Raw genomic sequence first — 19,511 nt, 5'->3', positions numbered from 1 at the left:
TGTTTCTAAGCATACAAATTTCAGGGTTCAGATGTCATAATGCATTGCATACGTTGCGTACGTGGGATAAGTGTGTCCCTCGCCAATGGGGTTGGCCGGCGGAAGTTTTTAGCAGATGGAGCCATCATAGCTTGCCCTGTCAATCCCTAGAATTGTGTCAAATTTTTGTTTTTTTAATACCCTGGATGCCAGCCCTTTTTAGCCAAATCTCATAGAAAAAGGGGCAAGCTATGATGGCGCCATCTATGCAAACCTTTGACAGTTGCCAACCCTTGTTTACGTCATATCAAACAGATGGTGCTTTAATCAATTTTAATTTAATTGATGTCCGGCCAGCCTTAGCCAAAAAGGTATCAGGCAAATTCAGCAGACCAGTTAGCGTTTAATTATTATGGTGTCGATGTTTGCCATACCAGGGCTCCCCAAGGGCCACCCAGGCCTTCATATCTCCCACTTCCTTTTTTGCGGGCCAGATTGTATGGCCTTTGGCTTTCCCCCTTCATTTCCAAGGGGCAAAACTCGAGTCGTAGTTTGGAGACCCCTGCCATAACTGTAAAACTTTGAACATAGTTTTGTTGTAATTAAGCTTTAATTAACACATTCATTAATTGCCACCCAAAGGAACGAGACATCCGTGCCAGGCCACAATAAAATTGTCCTTTAAAGCTGTAGTACTACGATCCCGATTAAAGTAGTAATAGTGTTAGAATAACAAAAGGGATAAATAAAACTGCAACACTAAGCTCAAATTCTATATTACTATATAAACTATATACACAAAAATATTAAATGATTTATACTTCATCAACCAGCTTGAACCTCTGATGCTGTGATTCAGGTATAACGTTAAAGTATTTCTTGTAGATGGTCTGTTGTTCCCGGCCTCCATAGACCCGCTGGACCCATGTGTGCTCCCAGTTAGGATCAAACCTCTCACATGTTACAACCACTTTACCGGGTTCCATGGCAAACAGTGTGCCGTTGCGACCAAATCCAACCTGAAAATGTTATGTGAAAGACATTATAAATTAACTTAAAACATACAAGGCCAGGTTTTTCTCTTATAGGGGATATCTTAAAAGTGAAACTTTTGTCTGCCATGCTCCAAAATTTCCCATAATGCTTTTCAAGCAGCAACATTTTTTTTCAGATTCAGGTTGCAAGAATAAAAAGGATTACATGATGAACATGGAGTCACGTCGTTCTTTGCATTTCACATGTATGCTATTTTGCATTATTAAGTCATTGACACCCCGATATTTATCTAAAAAATTGCAATTTTCTCAGCGGCATGTTAGAGAAGCTACTCGTCTTATCTGCCCATGGCACAATACAACTGCATTTCGTGGTAGTTTTAGATATTCTGCCACGAAATGCTGGAATAACATACTGCCGCCCATAAGAAACTCTCACTCTATTTTATCTTTCAAAGTAAAATACAAAAAGTATATTTTGAATTTGCAGAAATCTATCTAAACAGTGAAATCGTGCTAAGTGAACTATGATTTAGACGCACCAGCATCAGCTGCCTGTCTAAAACGAAATAATAATAATAATAATAATAAGCCCGCAGGGCAGCTTGTGGCGAGCTGTTGGGAAGTAACGACCCCACGGACCCGAGTGCTCCCGAGAGTCGGTCAGGGTCTCCGTCTCCGGCGTGTCTTCGTCGGTCGGAGTGGACCCCAAGGGGACCCGCAGGACTCTCAGCTCTGGCTTGCCTTAATTGGCCGTCCAGAGAGGAGTCGTTAGAGCTATATGCTCCAGGGGTGGAAGTGAAAGATGCATAAGACGCGAGTTGGCACAGTGGCTGCTAACAGCCACTGGGTAGAAAGCGGCGCACACCTCTCGACACCCCTGAGCCGCTCAAACCGATGTTGCTCCTGGTCGTCTTCGCGACGGCAGTTTCAGGGGCCCATCTAGTGCGCGGCAAGTCACCACCTGCCTCGATAACTTGTGTGAACATTGTTATAGTGAATAGAATCAGGCGTTACTTTGCGGAAATCCATACTAATTAAAACCAAAATATTACTTTGCTAATCCGCGAAAAGATAACGTGCTAGTCAATCAGTGCTAACCCGTTATACTTACTTGCGTATTTTTACATGCAATTAATATTCCCACCCTCCCACCGCAAAAATAAATACGCAAATAAATATAACAAACCACCACCAAAAGAATAAACCTCGACACGTGTTTCGCCTCTCTACGAGGCATCCTCAGGAGTTGTTGACGGTCTGACGCCCGGCAACGGAATGACCTGTCTAGAATGGTCGGCCATATTTATACCTTGACCACTCCCCCTACCGTGCAAGTGTGAGTGAGATGGAAAAATTCGTAATAACGGCGATGACGCAACATTCAATTGTTCATTAAGAATCATGCCCCTATTGTTGTACCTAATGATTTCCAGTTGTTCCAGAACACCCAAACGCAATCCCTTTTCGCAAACATGTAAAATATCAAAAGAATGATTCTCAGATAAAGTGTGACCTGTATCTAATAAGTGCTTTGCAAAATTGGACTTCTCTGGATGGTTATGTCTATATGACGCAACATGCTCTTTATACCTAGTAGTGAAACTACGGCCCGTTTGCCCCACATACACTTTATTGCAATCGTCACAGGTAAGCTTATAAACTCCAGACTTTTTCCCATTCTCGATCTTATCCTTGCCATTGCAAAGCTTTGAGTGCAAAGTATTATTTGTCTTAAAGGCCACAGGAATGTCGTTAGACTTCAAAATTTTGTAAATTGCATCAGACAACTTGCCAACATAAGTTATGCTCGCTTTATATTTTTTAATCGGTTCAGAGGATCGTGCCGCATACAACATAGTGTTGACCATACTATTCCGCTTTTTCCTGATGATACCATCCACAACAGACTTATCGTAACCATTCGAAACTGCTAAGTGATAAATATTATTTAATTCAATCTGATAGTGTTCATCAGAAAGAGGCACAGTCAACATTCTATGCACATAACAATGAAAAGCAGCCAACTTATGCTGCCACGGATGCGTGGAAGAAGCCGGGATAACTGTATCGGTATGTGTAGGCTTACGGTAAATTTTGAACTGATGCCTGTTGTTTACTTTAGTGATTGTTAAATCTAGAAAATTCAATGAGTTGTCTTGCTCTAGTTCCTTTTTAAACTTAATTTTTGGATGCTTACCGTTAATTTCAGCAATAAATGCATCCAGCAGGCCCATACTACCCGTCCAACAAATAATCAAATCATCCACGTTTCTAAAATAGTATAATATATTATTGTTGCCCACAATATGCTGGTTCTCAAAATGGTCCATAAAAATATCAGCCATTAAAGGACTTAGTGGTGAACCCATAGCCAAACCATCACTTTGCAAATAATACTGTCCCCCAAATCTGAAATAATTTTGTTTCATACAAATCGCTGTTAGATCTATCAATTCATCTACTTCCCCTGGATGTAAACGTTGCCTTTCAAAAAGACCCTTAATAATCTCCAAAGTCTCTCCATATGGCACATTTGTAAACAAACTGTCTACATCCAATGAAAGAAGAACAGCATTATCTGGTACGTTAATGTCCTGGATCTTTTCTATTAACTGCAAGCTATTTTTCAAGCAATATTTCGGCTGGAACTGGGACTTGTCTCTTATAATGGAATTCAACCTTTTTGCCAGATTATAAGTTGGCGCACTCAAATATGAGACCACTGGACGAACTGGGATATTATCCTTATGAATTTTGGGAAGTCCATAAAGAATAGGAGCTCGTGGATTCATAGGCACAACCATACTCTTCTGATGTTCGGTTTCAAAAACAAACGAAGAATTCTTAACTGCTTGTCTAAGATCTTTCTGGAACCCTGGAGTTGGGTCTCTTTGCAATCTCGAAAATCCGTCACCTTGAATAAGGTCTAGTACTTTCTGATTATACTGTCCCTTCTCCATAATCACAATGCAGTTGCCTTTATCTGCCTTTGAAACCACCAAATCACTGTCTTGCACTTTCTGTTGTATAGATCTTAGCAGCAAAACATCAGAATCAACACACGCACTCTGTGCTGGACTAGTACTCTTGATAACATTAGCCACCATGGTCTTTGTATCTACATCACCACGGCCCCGCACTATTGCAACCTCAGAATCCACTGCCAAATTTTCTAATGTTCTATGAGTAATTTTTGTCTGGAAATTATACTTCAAACCTTTATCTAAAAGCCCAATTTCATTTTCTGAGAACTCCACATTAGTTAAATTCTTGACTCGAGGATGGAAAACATGGTGAGTTGTTACTTGCACATCCCTTCTCCTTAAAAATGAACCAGAACTCGACTCTGTTAACCTATGCAATTTGTTAAGCTGGGTAGTATACATCTGGTGTGCAAGTTCAGAAGCAAAGTATCTCGCCTTCTGGTCCAGAATATCGAATTCGAGATTATGCAACTTAAATGAAAGTTCTGAATATAACACCTTAAGATGCAATCTCAAATTATCCCTTACTGAAAACCAGTGGCGAGATTCTTCGTTCAACCATATTTTCTGAGCCCTATTAATAGCCAATTTAGCAGCCCTGGAAGTACTACTACAGCGGAAATGGATGTAATTAGGAACAACATTCAAACGCTTGCACTGTTGGTTAAACCAAACATTCTGGACAGCTGCACGATGTTGTTTGGTTAGTTTCACATAAAGTCGTGCCTGTTCGGCCACGCAAGCCGTTTTCAAATAGTGAATAGAATCAGGCGTTACTTTGCGGAAATCCATACTAATTAAAACCAAAATATTACTTTGCTAATCCGCGAAAAGATAACGTGCTAGTCAATCAGTGCTAACCCGTTATACTTACTTGCGTATTTTTACATGCAATTAATATTCCCACCCTCCCACCGCAAAAATAAATACGCAAATAAATATAACAAACCACCACCAAAAGAATAAACCTCGACACGTGTTTCGCCTCTCTACGAGGCATCCTCAGGAGTTGTTGACGGTCTGACGCCCGGCAACGGAATGACCTGTCTAGAATGGTCGGCCATATTTATACCTTGACCACTCCCCCTACCGTGCAAGTGTGAGTGAGATGGAAAAATTCGTAATAACGGCGATGACGCAACATTCAATTGTTCATTAAGAATCATGCCCCTATTGTTGTACCTAATTATTTCCAGTTGTTCCAGAACACCCAAACGCAATCCCTTTTCGCAAACATGTAAAATATCAAAAGAATGATTCTCAGATAAAGTGTGACCTGTATCTAATAAGTGCTTTGCAAAATTGGACTTCTCTGGATGGTTATGTCTATATGACGCAACATGCTCTTTATACCTAGTAGTGAAACTACGGCCCGTTTGCCCCACATACACTTTATTGCAATCGTCACAGGTAAGCTTATAAACTCCAGACTTTTTCCCATTCTCGATCTTATCCTTGCCATTGCAAAGCTTTGAGTGCAAAGTATTATTTGTCTTAAAGGCCACAGGAATGTCGTTAGACTTCAAAATTTTGTAAATTGCATCAGACAACTTGCCAACATAAGTTATGCTCGCTTTATATTTTTTAATCGGTTCAGAGGATCGTGCCGCATACAACATAGTGTTGACCATACTATTCCGCTTTTTCCTGATGATACCATCCACAACAGACTTATCGTAACCATTCGAAACTGCTAAGTGATAAATATTATTTAATTCAATCTGATAGTGTTCATCAGAAAGAGGCACAGTCAACATTCTATGCACATAACAATGAAAAGCAGCCAACTTATGCTGCCTCGGATGCGTGGAAGAAGCCGGGATAACTGTATCGGTATGTGTAGGCTTACGGTAAATTTTGAACTGATGCCTGTTGTTTACTTTAGTGATTGTTAAATCTAGAAAATTCAATGAGTTGTCTTGCTCTAGTTCCTTTTTAAACTTAATTTTTGGATGCTTACCGTTAATTTCAGCAATAAATGCATCCAGCAGGCCCATACTACCCGTCCAACAAATAATCAAATCATCCACGTATCTAAAATAGTATAATATATTATTGTTGCCCACAATATGCTGGTTCTCAAAATGGTCCATAAAAATATCAGCCATTAAAGGACTTAGTGGTGAACCCATAGCCAAACCATCACTTTGCAAATAATACTGTCCCCCAAATCTGAAATAATTTTGTTTCATACAAATCGCTGTTAGATCTATCAATTCATCTACTTCCCCTGGATGTAAACGTTGCCTTTCAAAAAGACCCTTAATAATCTCCAAAGTCTCTCCATATGGCACATTTGTAAACAAACTGTCTACATCCAATGAAAGAAGAACAGCATTATCTGGTACGTTAATGTCCTGGATCTTTTCTATTAACTGCAAGCTAATTTTCAAGCAATATTTCGGCTGGAACTGGGACTTGTCTCTTATAATGGAATTCAACCTTTTTGCCAGATTATAAGTTGGCGCACTCAAATATGAGACCACTGGACGAACTGGGATATTATCCTTATGAATTTTGGGAAGTCCATAAAGAATAGGAGCTCGTGGATTCATAGGCACAACCATACTCTTCTGATGTTCGGTTTCAAAAACAAACGAAGAATTCTTAACTGCTTGTCTAAGATCTTTCTGGAACCCTGGAGTTGGGTCTCTTTGCAATCTCGAAAATCCGTCACCTTGAATAAGGTCTAGTACTTTCTGATTATACTGTCCCTTCTCCATAATCACAATGCAGTTGCCTTTATCTGCCTTTGAAACCACCAAATCACTGTCTTGCACTTTCTGTTGTATAGATCTTAGCAGCAAAACATCAGAATCAACACACGCACTCTGTGCTGGACTAGTACTCTTGATAACATTAGCCACCATGGTCTTTGTATCTACATCACCACGGCCCCGCACTATTGCAACCTCAGAATCCACTGCCAAATTTTCTAATGTTCTATGAGTAATTTTTGTCTGGAAATTATACTTCAAACCTTTATCTAAAAGCCCAATTTCATTTTCTGAGAACTCCACATTAGTTAAATTCTTGACTCGAGGATGGAAAACATGGTGAGTTGTTACTTCCCAAAATTCATAAGGATAATATCCCAGTTCGTCCAGTGGTCTCATATTTGAGTGCGCCAACTTATAATCTGGCAAAAAGGTTGAATTCCATTATAAGAGACAAGTCCCAGTTCCAGCCGAAATATTGCTTGAAAATTAGCTTGCAGTTAATAGAAAAGATCCAGGACATTAACGTACCAGATAATGCTGTTCTTCTTTCATTGGATGTAGACAGTTTGTTTACAAATGTGCCATATGGAGAGACTTTGGAGATTATTAAGGGTCTTTTTGAAAGGCAACGTTTACATCCAGGGGAAGTAGATGAATTGATAGATCTAACAGCGATTTGTATGAAACAAAATTATTTCAGATTTGGGGGACAGTATTATTTGCAAAGTGATGGTTTGGCTATGGGTTCACCACTAAGTCCTTTAATGGCTGATATTTTTATGGACCATTTTGAGAACCAGCATATTGTGGGCAACAATAATATATTATACTATTTTAGATACGTGGATGATTTGATTATTTGTTGGACGGGTAGTATGGGCCTGCTGGATGCATTTATTGCTGAAATTAACGGTAAGCATCCAAAAATTAAGTTTAAAAAGGAACTAGAGCAAGACAACTCATTGAATTTTCTAGATTTAACAATCACTTAAGTAAACAACAGGCATCAGTTCAAAATTTACCGTAAGCCTACACATACCGATACAGTTATCCCGGCTTCTTCCACGCATCCGTGGCAGCATAAGTTGGCTGCTTTTCATTGTTATGTGCATAGAATGTTGACTGTGCCTCTTTCTGATGAACACTATCAGATTGAATTAAATAATATTTATCACTTAGCAGTTTCGAATGGTTACGATAAGTCTGTTGTGGATGGTATCATCAGGAAAAAGCGGAATAGTATGGTCAACACTATGTTGTATGCGGCACGATCCTCTGAACCGATTAAAAAATATAAAGCGAGCATAACTTATGTTGGCAAGTTGTCTGATGCAATTTACAAAATTTTGAAGTCTAACGACATTCCTGTGGCCTTTAAGACAAATAATACTTTGCACTCAAAGCTTTGCAATGGCAAGGATAAGATCGAGAATGGGAAAAAGTCTGGAGTTTATAAGCTTACCTGTGACGATTGCAATAAAGTGTATGTGGGGCAAACGGGCCGTAGTTTCACTACTAGGTATAAAGAGCATGTTGCGTCATATAGACATAACCATCCAGAGAAGTCCAATTTTGCAAAGCACTTATTAGATACAGGTCACACTTTATCTGAGAATCATTCTTTTGATATTTTACATGTTTGCGAAAAGGGATTGCGTTTCGGTGTTCTGGAACAACTGGAAATAATTAGGTACAACAATAGGGGCATGATTCTTAATGAACAATTGAATGTTGCGTCATCGCCGTTATTACGAATTTTTCCATCTCACTCACACTTGCACGGTAGGGGGAGTGGTCAAGGTATAAATATGGCCGACCATTCTAGACAGGTCATTCCGTTGCCGGGCGTCAGACCGTCAACAACTCCTGAGGATGCCTCGTAGAGAGGCGAAACACGTGTCGAGGTTTATTCTTTTGGTGGTGGTTTGTTATATTTATTTGCGTATTTATTTTTGCGGTGGGAGGGTGGGAATATTAATTGCATGTAAAAATACGCAAGTAAGTATAACGGGTTAGCACTGATTGACTAGCACGTTATCTTTTCGCGGATTAGCAAAGTAATATTTTGGTTTTAATGAACATTGTTATGGCAGGTGTCCGTACGTCTTTGTAATAACCCAGCCTCATAGTCCACCCAAACTTCAATCCATAGACCGGTATACTGTTCTCTTTTTCTACAATAGTCCCAATGCCTGCTGAGACCGGTTCATGGGTGTCTATTGTAGCACCTGTGAACGGGTTCCAGCAGGCGTTCTACATGACATAAAAACTCTCCAAGGGGCCTCTACGTGTTGGATCTGTGTCCCCACGCAAGCCTATCAAAAAGCCGGGATTATAGGCCCGTGATATCCAAGGAGATACAAATAATAATAATAATAATAATAAGGGCAGCTTGTGGCGAGCTGTTGGGGAGTAACGACCCCACGGACCCGAGTGCTCCCGAGAGTCGGTCAGGGTCTCCGTCTCCGGCGTGTCTTCGTCGGTCGGAGTGGACCCCAAGGGGACCCGCAGGACTCTCAGCTCTGGCTTGCCTTCATTGGCCGTCCAGAGAGGAGTCGCTAGAGCTATATGCTCCAGGGGTGGAAGTGTTAAAGGGCATAACGCCGCGAGTAACTTCGGAGAAAGCGCAGCACCACCTCTCGACACCCCTGAGCCGCTCACGCCGGTGTTGCGCCTGGCCGTCTTTACGATGGCGCATCAGGTGCCCATCTAACGAGTGGCGAGTCATCGCCTGCCTCGATAACTTGTGTAAGCAATGTTATGGCAGGTGTCCGGACTTCTTTGCAATAGCCCAGTCTTTTTTCCACCCAAACTTAAACCATAGACCAGTACTCTGTCCATATTCTTTACAATAGCTTCCAATGCCTGCTGAAACCGGTTCACGGGTATCTATTGATGTACCCGTGAATGGGTTCCAGCAGGCGTTCTACATGACATCAAATCTCTCCAAACGGCCTCTACGTGTTGGATCCATATCCCCACGCACGCCTTATAAATGACCAGGCTCGAAAGACCCGAGAGTTTTAAAACGGAGATATAATAATAAAAAACTTGACGCCGTCAACGTCAGACGCGTTTTTTACTAAATTTTCCTTTTATATGTGATCAAATATGTTTTTACTGGCTTTTATTACATTTCCGTAGAATTTTTTTTGTGGAAAAGTTACCTTCACATTAATGCGACACTTCGCAAAGGATACGTGACCGCAAAAATTGTAACTATGTACGAAACTAGCCGACAAACAATGGTCGAATGACAGAAAGGAAAATGATTACACGGAGTAAAGCGCGTTCACAAGCGTCTATCACAACCAACGCACGACCACCACCCTCGCCCGTCTCGTCCGTCTCCTCACAACCGTCATCGGGCGAGGAATTCGCCACTGCGCCCGATACCAGCTAGTCGAGCGACGAGTGCGGGCCGCCGCCGCCGCCGCCACGACCACCAGCGCGACGCGGGCGGCCACCGCTGTCGGCACGCTTGGGGCCTGCGGGACATCTTGCTCCGCCCACGGCTCCCGCTGCCGGTGGTGTAGTGCGTCGCATGCGATGGTCTCAAACCATGAATGAGAACGTCATGCGCGCCTACTATGGGGCTACAGAGGGGGGAACCGACTTATGCGCGTACCGTGTCCGAATGCTTCCACTGTTTCAGGCCCTCGAACCAACCATCGACGTGACTGCGCAACGGCTATCGGATCAGGTGCGAGTCATCCAGCGGCTAAAGCGGTTGGATGACTCGACACTTGATCGGCTTCGCCTGGAGGCTCTCTCTGCTCGCGCAGCCTCCACCTCGGTGAGGGACCCGTCCGCCACATCGCCGGATCCGGTGCCGGCACCCGACCAGGCACCGGGGGCGCCGCGGGTAGATCTCTGTGCCGACGGGGAGGAGTTCGCGCAGAGTGTGAGTAGTACAGCCAATGAGCAACTGAGGAGGACTCTGGATGAGGCGATTACGCAGTATCGCTCCACACCCAATACTAGGCCACGATTACCACGTCTGCCTATGAATAGACGCAATCTAGCGCTAATGGGAGCCCTAAACGCTGTACTAGAGCCATACTTGCGGACTAGTAAAGATTTAGATGATACGCACGCGATCATGTATTGCGGAGCCATCGCGGCGTGCCGTGTTGCACGAGTCAAGTTTCCGGACGCTGAACATGCACCTAGGACCGCCGGAGGTGCCCCCGCATGGCAAATACGGATCGAGCGACGTATCAGCTCTTTTAAGACTCTTATCGCAAAGCTAATCTGCTTCAGGGGGGGCAACAATCGCCCCCGAGTAATGCGCTTTGTAAACCAGGCATTCGCGGGGACGGATATCAGGCCCCGCGACTACATGGCCAACGTTACGGAGCGCATCGACTTTCTGAAGCAGAAAGTCTATGCATGGGCAAACCGTATTCGCCGCTACAGAGAGCGTGTGGACCGATTCCAGCAGAATCGTCTTTTCCAGAGTGACCAAAGGAAGATGTACCGAAAGTGGGAGGAAACCAACCTTCGTGCGTCCGACTCACGGCCACCGGATGCTACTATCATGAATAACTTCTGGCGTAGCATCTGGTCGGTGCCTGTCGGACACACTGAGGGGAGTTGGATGAGTGTTGTCGAGCGTGAGTGCGAGTCCATCGAACCTATGGGGGCAGTCACCATCAGCCCCGATGACGTAAGTTGTGCCATCCGAACGGCCCAGAACTGGAAAAGTCCTGGGCCGGATGGATTGCACAACTTCTGGCTAAAATGGTTCCGATGCTCGCACTCCTGCTTGGCAGCACAATTTCAACAAGCTCTCGAGCTTGGTTCTCTCCCACCTTCCTTAACAACTGGTGTCACCTTCCTGCTCTATAAGTCCGGTAGTACCACGGAAGCAAAGAACTACAGACCCATCACATGCTTGCCTACACTCTACAAGCTCCTTACATCCATTTTGAGAGCAAAAATCAACGCGCACATTGTCGCAAACAATATTTTGGCATCTGCTCAAAATGGATGTAGGGTTGGGTCCCGTGGTACTAAAGAGCTCCTCCTCATTGACATGACCATCTGCCAACAAATCCGGCGGAACAAGGGGGCCCTCTCAGCCGCTTGGATTGACTACAAGAAGGCCTATGATTCGGTGCCGCATTCATGGCTGGGGAGGGTCTTAGAGCTGTATAAAGTTGATGCAGCTTTGAGAGCCTTCCTAAGCGCGTGTATGGGGCAGTGGACCACAGTCCTTCGTCAACCAGGAGGCGGGGATGACCGACCTGGCCCGCAGGATTTTATAAGGATTGAGCGAGGAATCTTTCAGGGCGACAGTCTGAGTCCCCTATGGTTCTGCCTAGCTCTGAATCCCCTCAGCACCCTGCTGAAGGATTTGGGACTAGGTTGCCGGCTTCGGAGAGAGGGTGAAGTCATTTCTCACCTTCTGTACATGGATGACCTCAAATTATTTGCACCAAATAGCCAAGACTTGTTGGAGCTACTGAAAACCACCGAAGTCTTCAGTAGTGCCATCCACATGGAGTTTGGTGTCGATAAATGTGCGGTTATGCATGTACAGCGGGGGAGGGTTGTAAATTCAACAAATTTACAACTTTCTGAAACAATGTCTTTCAGATCTATCTCTGAATCAGAAACCTATAAATACCTTGGAGGAATACCTCCTATTGAGGACGAGGGTATTAGACGTTTGGTGAAGGAGCGCTTTTTCAGTCGGCTCACAAAAGTCCTTAACAGTCTTTTGTCAGGAGGCAACAAAGTTCGCGCCTTCAACGCCTGGGTAATGCCCCTACTCACTTACTCCTTTGGCACACTAAGGTGGACTCAGACCGAGCTGGACGCCCTGGATCGGAGGGTCCGGTCACTGCTCACCACACATCGCATGCTACACCCACGCTCGTCAGTTATGAGATTGTACATCCCACGGAAGTGTGGAGGCCGAGGCTTCCTAAACGCCAAGGATCTCCACAACCGCGAGGTGTACAATCTCAGGAATTATTTCCTTAACAACGAGTGTGGGATGCATCGTGATGTGGTGGCAGTAGACAGGAACCTCACGCCGCTCTCCTTGGCAAATGAGAACTGGCGCAAACCTGTGGTACTAAGTACTGCGGATCGCAAGGCGGCATGGGAGAGTAAGGTGCTACACGGGCGGTTCTACAAGGCCCTCACGGGACCCGATGTGGACCTGCTCGCGTCGGTGAACTGGTTACGATTCGGGGACCTCTTCGGAGAAACCGAGGGTTTTGCATGTGCAATTGCGGACGAAGTGATGATGACGAACAACTATCGGAAATATATCCTGAAGGACGGTACGGTCGACATTTGTCGGGCATGCCGCCGTCCCGGAGAGTCACTCAGCCATATCATTTCCGGTTGTTCTCATCTTGCTAACGGCGAGTACTTGCACTGACATAATCTCGTAGCCAGGATTATTCACCAGCAACTTGCTCTTCTGTATGGCCTTGTGGACTGCGAAGTACCGTACTACAAGTACTTACCTGCGCCTGTTCTCGAGGATCGATGGTCGTGCCACGCTCTATTGGGATCGATCTATCATCACTGACAGGACTATTGTAGCCAATAAGCCTGATATTGTGATAATAGATCGATCGCAACGCCGGGCCGTGCTCGTTGACATCACCATCCCCCATGATGAGAATCTCGTGAAGGCTGAGAAGGACAAGTCCAGTAAGTCCCTAGACTTGGCTCACGAGATAACCGCCATGTGGGATGTTGATTCGACGATCATTGTCCCGATAGTCGTTTCAGTGAACGGTCTAATAGCGAAGAGTCTCGACCAACATCTTGAGAGACTCTCGCTAGGTGGTTGGATCAAGGGGCAGATGCAGAAGGCGGTGATCTTGGACACGGCGCGGATAGTACGTCGGTTCCTCTCTCTGCAGCCCTGACCACCGGTAGCTTGGGCCTTGCCCCGCTGCTGGCGGCACCCTAGGTTAGGTTTTTTATAATGTGTTTATATGTATTTTATATTGTTTTGTAAATGTTTTTATATTTTACTTTTATATTCATATTATAAATAACCTAACTTAAGAGGAGAAATAAATAAGGAGAAAAATAATAATACAACAAAATTAAACGACAGTAAATTAAATTGCCCCTCATTGCACAGTGCCATCTTTTGGGGAACTGAGTAAACATGAAGTAATCAAGAAAACTAAAAATGAGTTACGTAGAGGTAAAATAAACACACATATCAACACGCGTATAATTGCATAATTATTTAAAATTATTAATTTTCTCCGTCATGAATTATACCTAATCGTAATTATATCGCATCCATATCAAATCCATATTCATACGTATACAGCACTTAATAATGGCCACGAAGGTGGGTACTTTGAAAAAAAAACATTGACCTCTGTCATTTGCAGTGGCGGATTTTAAGCAAAAAAATAACCACTTGCTTAGGGCACCACGTTTAGGGGGCATCAAAACCGTATTAGGCAAAAAAACGGGCAGGCTGCATCAGCATTGCAGTCGTCGTGGAGTAGGTACCTACATGAAACTTTTATACGTGTACCTACAAGTACCCATCAAATAACGAAGGGTCGTAGGGATCAAGTAAGAGAGTGAGGGCATAGTGAGGGTACGTAAGAACATCTCCAACGTAGGCTTTCGATTTGACCTTACGCGGAGGCCCTTAAAGTCATGGAAAAAAATCTTGCTTTCGGGCTTGCGGCCAGCCGATTTTTTTGACATAGGTTGCCGATTTTATAGCGAATTTTGCTCTCTTGCACGCCAGATTTGTCGGCCAAGCCGAGTTGCTCCTTAGCCGCGATCCTGAGACCTACTGTCAAAGTGTTATAAGGGGCCCCCGTGAAAGCCGAAAACTAAAAGCATCCTATCAAGTAGCGCTTTCGAGTGAAGACAATGAGCGAGCAGTAGAAAGAGACGTGATTACATGCATAGATTCGTTTTCAAGCCACTCTTTTGCAGTTCGGCGTGAGGTCTTATGCGAGGCCTTCTGCCTTACGGCAAAGTTGATCTTCTGCCTTAATTACACTTGGGCGTGGATCCAAATCCAAGCTTTCCTCTTTCGCAGCTGGGCCTTCTGCCTTGCTCACACTTCGCTAATTCAATTCACTTGGTCAATTCCAAGCTCTGCTTTCTTGCATCAAACAACCTCGCTGAGACCCTTAAATATCGAGCCCTAAGCGAAGCTAGGCTGATAAAAAATTGTCCCATCCCTTCTCTGTAAGAAATCCTGGATTCGTGCCTGGTTGGGACTAAAAGTAAAAATGTACAACTGTCTATCAAATTGTGTTTTTATATCGAAAAATTGTCGCGCTCGCTTCGCTCGCGTTTTAATAACTTTCTAAGATATGATAAAGGTGACATTTGGGTGGCGACTACAGCAGCATTACTCTGTTGCAACGTTACTGCTGCAGCACTGTCAATTTTCGTAATAAAATGATGTCACTGATTTCCATACCTACTAAAAGTAAAAATGTACAACTGTCTATCAAATTGCGTCTTTTATATCGAAAAATTTTCGCGCTCGCTTCGCTCGCGTTTTCTATCACTTTCTAAGATATGATGAAGGTGACATTCAGGTGGCGACTGCAGCAGCATTACTCTGTTGCAACGTTACTGCTGCAGCATTGTCCATTTCCGTGATAAAATGATGTGTCTGATTTCCATACTAAAAGTAAAAATTTACAACTGTCTATCAAATTGCGTTTTTTATATCGAAAAATTTTCTCGCTGGGCAGCTTGTGGCGAGCTGACGGTGAGTGGCGACACCGCGGACCCCTATTCCAGAGGGCCCTGTCATCTGGCCCTCGCCTCTGTGCTTGCCTTGATTGGCCGGCCAGAGTGGAGTCGCAAGAGCGGGACCTATGCTCCAGGTTGCAGTTGCGCTGTTGGCTTCGGCCCCACGCATGCCTCCCAAAGGTCCGGGACCCCATGGTCCCGAGATATGGAAAGGACAAACAAATAATAATAATAAACCCCCAGGGCAGCTTGTGGCGAGCTGAATGGGAAGTGACGTCCCTTGGGTCCCATACCCCAGAGAGTCGGTCAGGCCCCTCTCTCCGGCTTGCCTTAATTGGCCGGCTGGAGTGAACACAGAGCAGGGGCCGCAGGACTCTCACCTCTGGCTTGCCTTAACCGGCCGTCCAGAGTGGGGTGTCAGAGCTATATGCTCGCAGGGCGGAAGTGAAATATGCCTAAGACGCGAGTTGGCACAGTGGCTGCTTACAGCCACTGGGTAGAAAGCGGTGCACACCTCTCCACGCCCTGAGCCGCTCACGTGATGTTGTCCCCTTGTCGCTCCGTGCGAGCGGCCGTTTTCGGGGACCCATATTGTGAGTTGGCGAGTCACCACCTGGCCCATTTTTTCATGTTCGTTTTTAACATATGAGCAGGGCAGGTGCCATAGTCTCCTCCATAGTCCCGGTTACTAGTCCACTAGCAACTCAACCCAATAGCCCGGTTTCTTTTTGTACCTTTTTCTTACAATAGTCCTACACTAACCGGGGCTTGTCCTTGGGTGCACTACTATAGTTCAAACAGGGATAATCGTCGGTTGGTGTCACATTACATTTAGAGTAAATTGTCTTATTACAAGGGGGCTCTACGTGTTGGCTTCGGCCCCACGCACGCCTTCCAAATGCCCGGGACCCCATGGTCCCGAGAATTTGTAAGAGACATATAAATAATAATAATAATAAATCTGCTCAAAGAGTAGATCACGCGTAAGTGCCAAGTTTATTATTTTCAGTGAATGGTTTAATGCAATACTAGATAAATTCTAAGTCTTACAAATATGTTATTTAATAAGCAGTACATTATATTATACTTAATAGGTCAAATTGTAGTAATATTTATTTGTGATTTTGTTCTGATCTCAATTTAGTTTAACCAATATTAGTTAAGTTCACGTGCTGACGCGATCGCTTGGACAGGTCTCCACGGAAGACCAGCGTCAAGATACCTGAAAGGTAGCTTGTCATCAAGCTGAGGGGAGACCTATTCAGTGACGTTTATGATTTATACTCATAAAAGTGTTGTATTAGTTTTAAGCAATACTGTAAGCGTCCTGAATAAATTTATTTTCTTCTTCTTCTTCTACATTTTAGATTATATTGCTTATAAAAAAAAACATTTTGTCAATTTTCAATACAAATAAAAATAAACATTATTAAGAATTGTTCGCACTCCCACTACTACTAAAGCTGCATATCATTCCTTGTCCAACCGTGTCGTGGTGGCTTGGAACCGTTTACCGGATAGTGTTGTGACTGCTCCTTCGGTCAATGTGTTTAAAAACAGATTGGACAAGTGGCTTTTAAACAATAAGATAGACGATGTTACTTAGTGATGTGATATGACTTTACAAACTTTGAACTATATAGTACTGGACACTGTGTGACATAGGCTCATCAGCTAAATAGCTGCTCGCCTATAAGTATATAATAATAATAATTATTATTTTGTGTGCAAATGTGTTGCAATTGAAAATGACATTTCCAGTGACTTATGGTCCACTCTGTAAAGCCCCGTTTAGACGGTTCAAGAGCTTGCATGCAATATTCAATATATTGCTAACTACAGATTACAGTGATTTCAGTTGATGAACCAAATACTGCAATTGCAATGTGACGAAAGTTACATACAATTTCTAGAATCATCTAAATAGGGCTTAATTATCATTTACCGAAGACACTAACAGATACTTCATTAACTAACTTCAGAACTTAAAGATGTCCTTCGGTTCTGCAGGAAAACAAGAAGATTTGAGGAGAATGGTGAGGGAATGCCGCCGGGACAGTAACCTGCAGCTCCGACTCCAGGGAACCGGGCTGAATGAACACGACACTTGATTGACAGACCGCCTGCTTTCGGCCAGGCGTCCCTACACTACATCTACATCTACATCTACTTCATTAAAATGTAGGTAGAGTTTCTATCTCTAATGCATATACACTCACATTAAGTCCAGGATGAAACCTAGGAGTCCTTTGTGTCGCAAGTATGTTGCCTGCCTGCACAGTATGACCATCCTGCTTCTTCCATCCTCTGTGCTTCGGTTTTACTTTGCAATTCGTATTTTTAGTGCTGCCGCCAGTCTTCTTACTGGCGTTCCGCACAGATTCTGTACAAAATCAGTTTGTTATAAATTAAATTACATAGTTGATTCAGTATGAGAAATTGTGTCGTACATATGTTATTTTTTTACCCGATCATACATCTTACGCACGCATTCTGTAATGTATAGAAGATGTAGTTTCTAGTTTTATTATAAATCAATTGTTCGTAAGGACTTCCTAATTGTTTACAATAATTCTTACTTAACCTAAACAAATTGTAATATTATTGTACTTACCAAGTAGAACCGTAGATACTTTGTTCTTGGTAAATAAAAAATTGAAAACCATTCTAGATCCGATATTTTACTGCGTACACTTATAATTGTTAGTTATTTCTTTGCAATTTACTTTTATCGTTTCGTGAGATCGCTTTTCGCTTCGACCGACTGTCACTTCTGACTCTGACAGTGACACAAGTTTGACATAATAATATGACACATGTCATTTTCTTTTTCAGGCCATAGGCTATAACCCTCAAGCATACTGCATTTCTAGTCTGCAAATAAAATTTTTTTTTTAAAAAGGTGTGAAAATTTAACAATTTGTAAACCAAGGAAAGTCTGCAATGATATTGATAAGTGCTAGTGCTATTTATACGTCATAATTCCATAAAAGTTTGACGTACAAATATAACACTTGCCCTGCGTGTGCTATCAAAATCGTTGCAGACTTGTCTTGGTCTAACTCTACCAAAGCTTTGTTTTTCCTGAATGTCATCATTTAGAAAGGGATAGAGGTCTCTCTCGACACGTTTCACTCCTCACTCCTTATCAAGCAAAATTAAACTTTAAAACAATATTAACCGAGTGCGTTTTATTCAATGACTTTTTGGCGGTACTCGTTCCTTGTGTATAAAAAAATCTTGTGATAAACACGCAATTATACACAAAAAAATTCTGCTTTTTGGCTCTTCATTCAACGTTAGGTTAAAAACCCTGTTTAAAAATGGTTCGAATGTCCTATAAGTAAATAGTCTGTCAAGCCATTTCCGTCAGAAGAAACAAAGCTGCAAATTTAAAAAATGTAGGCGCGTAGGGTTACGTCCCATAGAAAACTTGAATTTTGCGCCTTTTTCTACTGCCAAAGTCGTATTGACCGGCTATATGTAATACATATACTACTCTTTGGTTCCAACATAACTTTATGGGCAGTGGCGTAACTAGGGGGGGGGGGGGGTTGGAGGGGGCACGTGCCCCGGGCGCCGTCCAAGGGGGGGCGCCAAAATGGGCAAGACTTACCTCTCCGCCTTGCCAAAGGCACAGCAGGAAAACTTTTGTCAGTCGTATTTACGTGAAATGCGGATGGTAATCTGGCCCACAGCTCAAAAGAGAAAGCCGATATTATAGGTACTCTTTTTGCCTCGAACTCAAGGCCTGTTCACTTCCTAAGAAAGTTATGTCCCCAAATAATTGCGCATGTGTGCGCCTTAATCTTCTATGTGTGCGTTGGCCTCCGGGAAAAAGTTGCGAGTAATAAAAATAAAAACATTTTTCTACAGCAACATTGCTCCCAACTCTGATTTAAATTATCACGAATTTTATACAATATTAATCATAAAACGGGACTTAAAACGCTTAAAACTTAATTACATGCGATTAAGTTTTATAATGAATATTTGCTTCCAACTGTCTTTATCAATGTTCATAAAATATATGGAGGGTAGGTACGTCTACCCACCATAATAAAAAATATATTTGTCAATGACTCTGTCCAACTGCTGTGGTTAAAGTT

General features: G+C 43.1%; 1 protein-coding gene across 1 annotated transcript; it reads right to left on the bottom strand.

Annotated features, from left to right (window-relative positions):
- Positions 1–728: 728 nt before the first annotated feature.
- LOC134806900 (large ribosomal subunit protein bL27m) lies at positions 729–18,177 on the bottom strand. Its single transcript, XM_063780323.1, has 3 exons — positions 18,017–18,177; positions 17,622–17,785; positions 729–998 (listed from the first exon to the last, which is right to left on the bottom strand). The coding sequence occupies exons 1-3, from the start codon at positions 18,066–18,068 to the stop codon at positions 795–797; spliced, it is 420 nt and encodes a 139-aa protein (XP_063636393.1). The 5' UTR covers positions 18,069–18,177; the 3' UTR covers positions 729–794.
- Positions 18,178–19,511: the final 1,334 nt, after the last annotated feature.

Source organism: Cydia splendana, chromosome 3, assembly GCF_910591565.1.
Source record: "Cydia splendana chromosome 3, ilCydSple1.2, whole genome shotgun sequence".
Taxonomy (NCBI): domain Eukaryota; kingdom Metazoa; phylum Arthropoda; class Insecta; order Lepidoptera; family Tortricidae; genus Cydia; species Cydia splendana.
The sequence above is the reverse complement of the archived record's forward strand: the minus strand, read 5'-3'. Positions and strand labels throughout refer to the sequence as shown.

Excerpts from the sequence above, each read along its gene's own strand:
- LOC134806900 (XM_063780323.1), bottom strand. The coding sequence starts at position 18,068 with ATGGTTTTCAATTTTTTATTTACCAAGAACAAAGTATCTACGGTTCTA. Across the intron at positions 17,786-18,016 it reads AGTATCTACGGTTCTACTTG|AATCTGTGCGGAACGCCAGT; the intron begins GTAAGTACAATA and ends GATTTTGTACAG. Across the intron at positions 999-17,621 it reads GGTTTCATCCTGGACTTAAT|GTTGGATTTGGTCGCAACGG; the intron begins GTGAGTGTATAT and ends TAACATTTTCAG.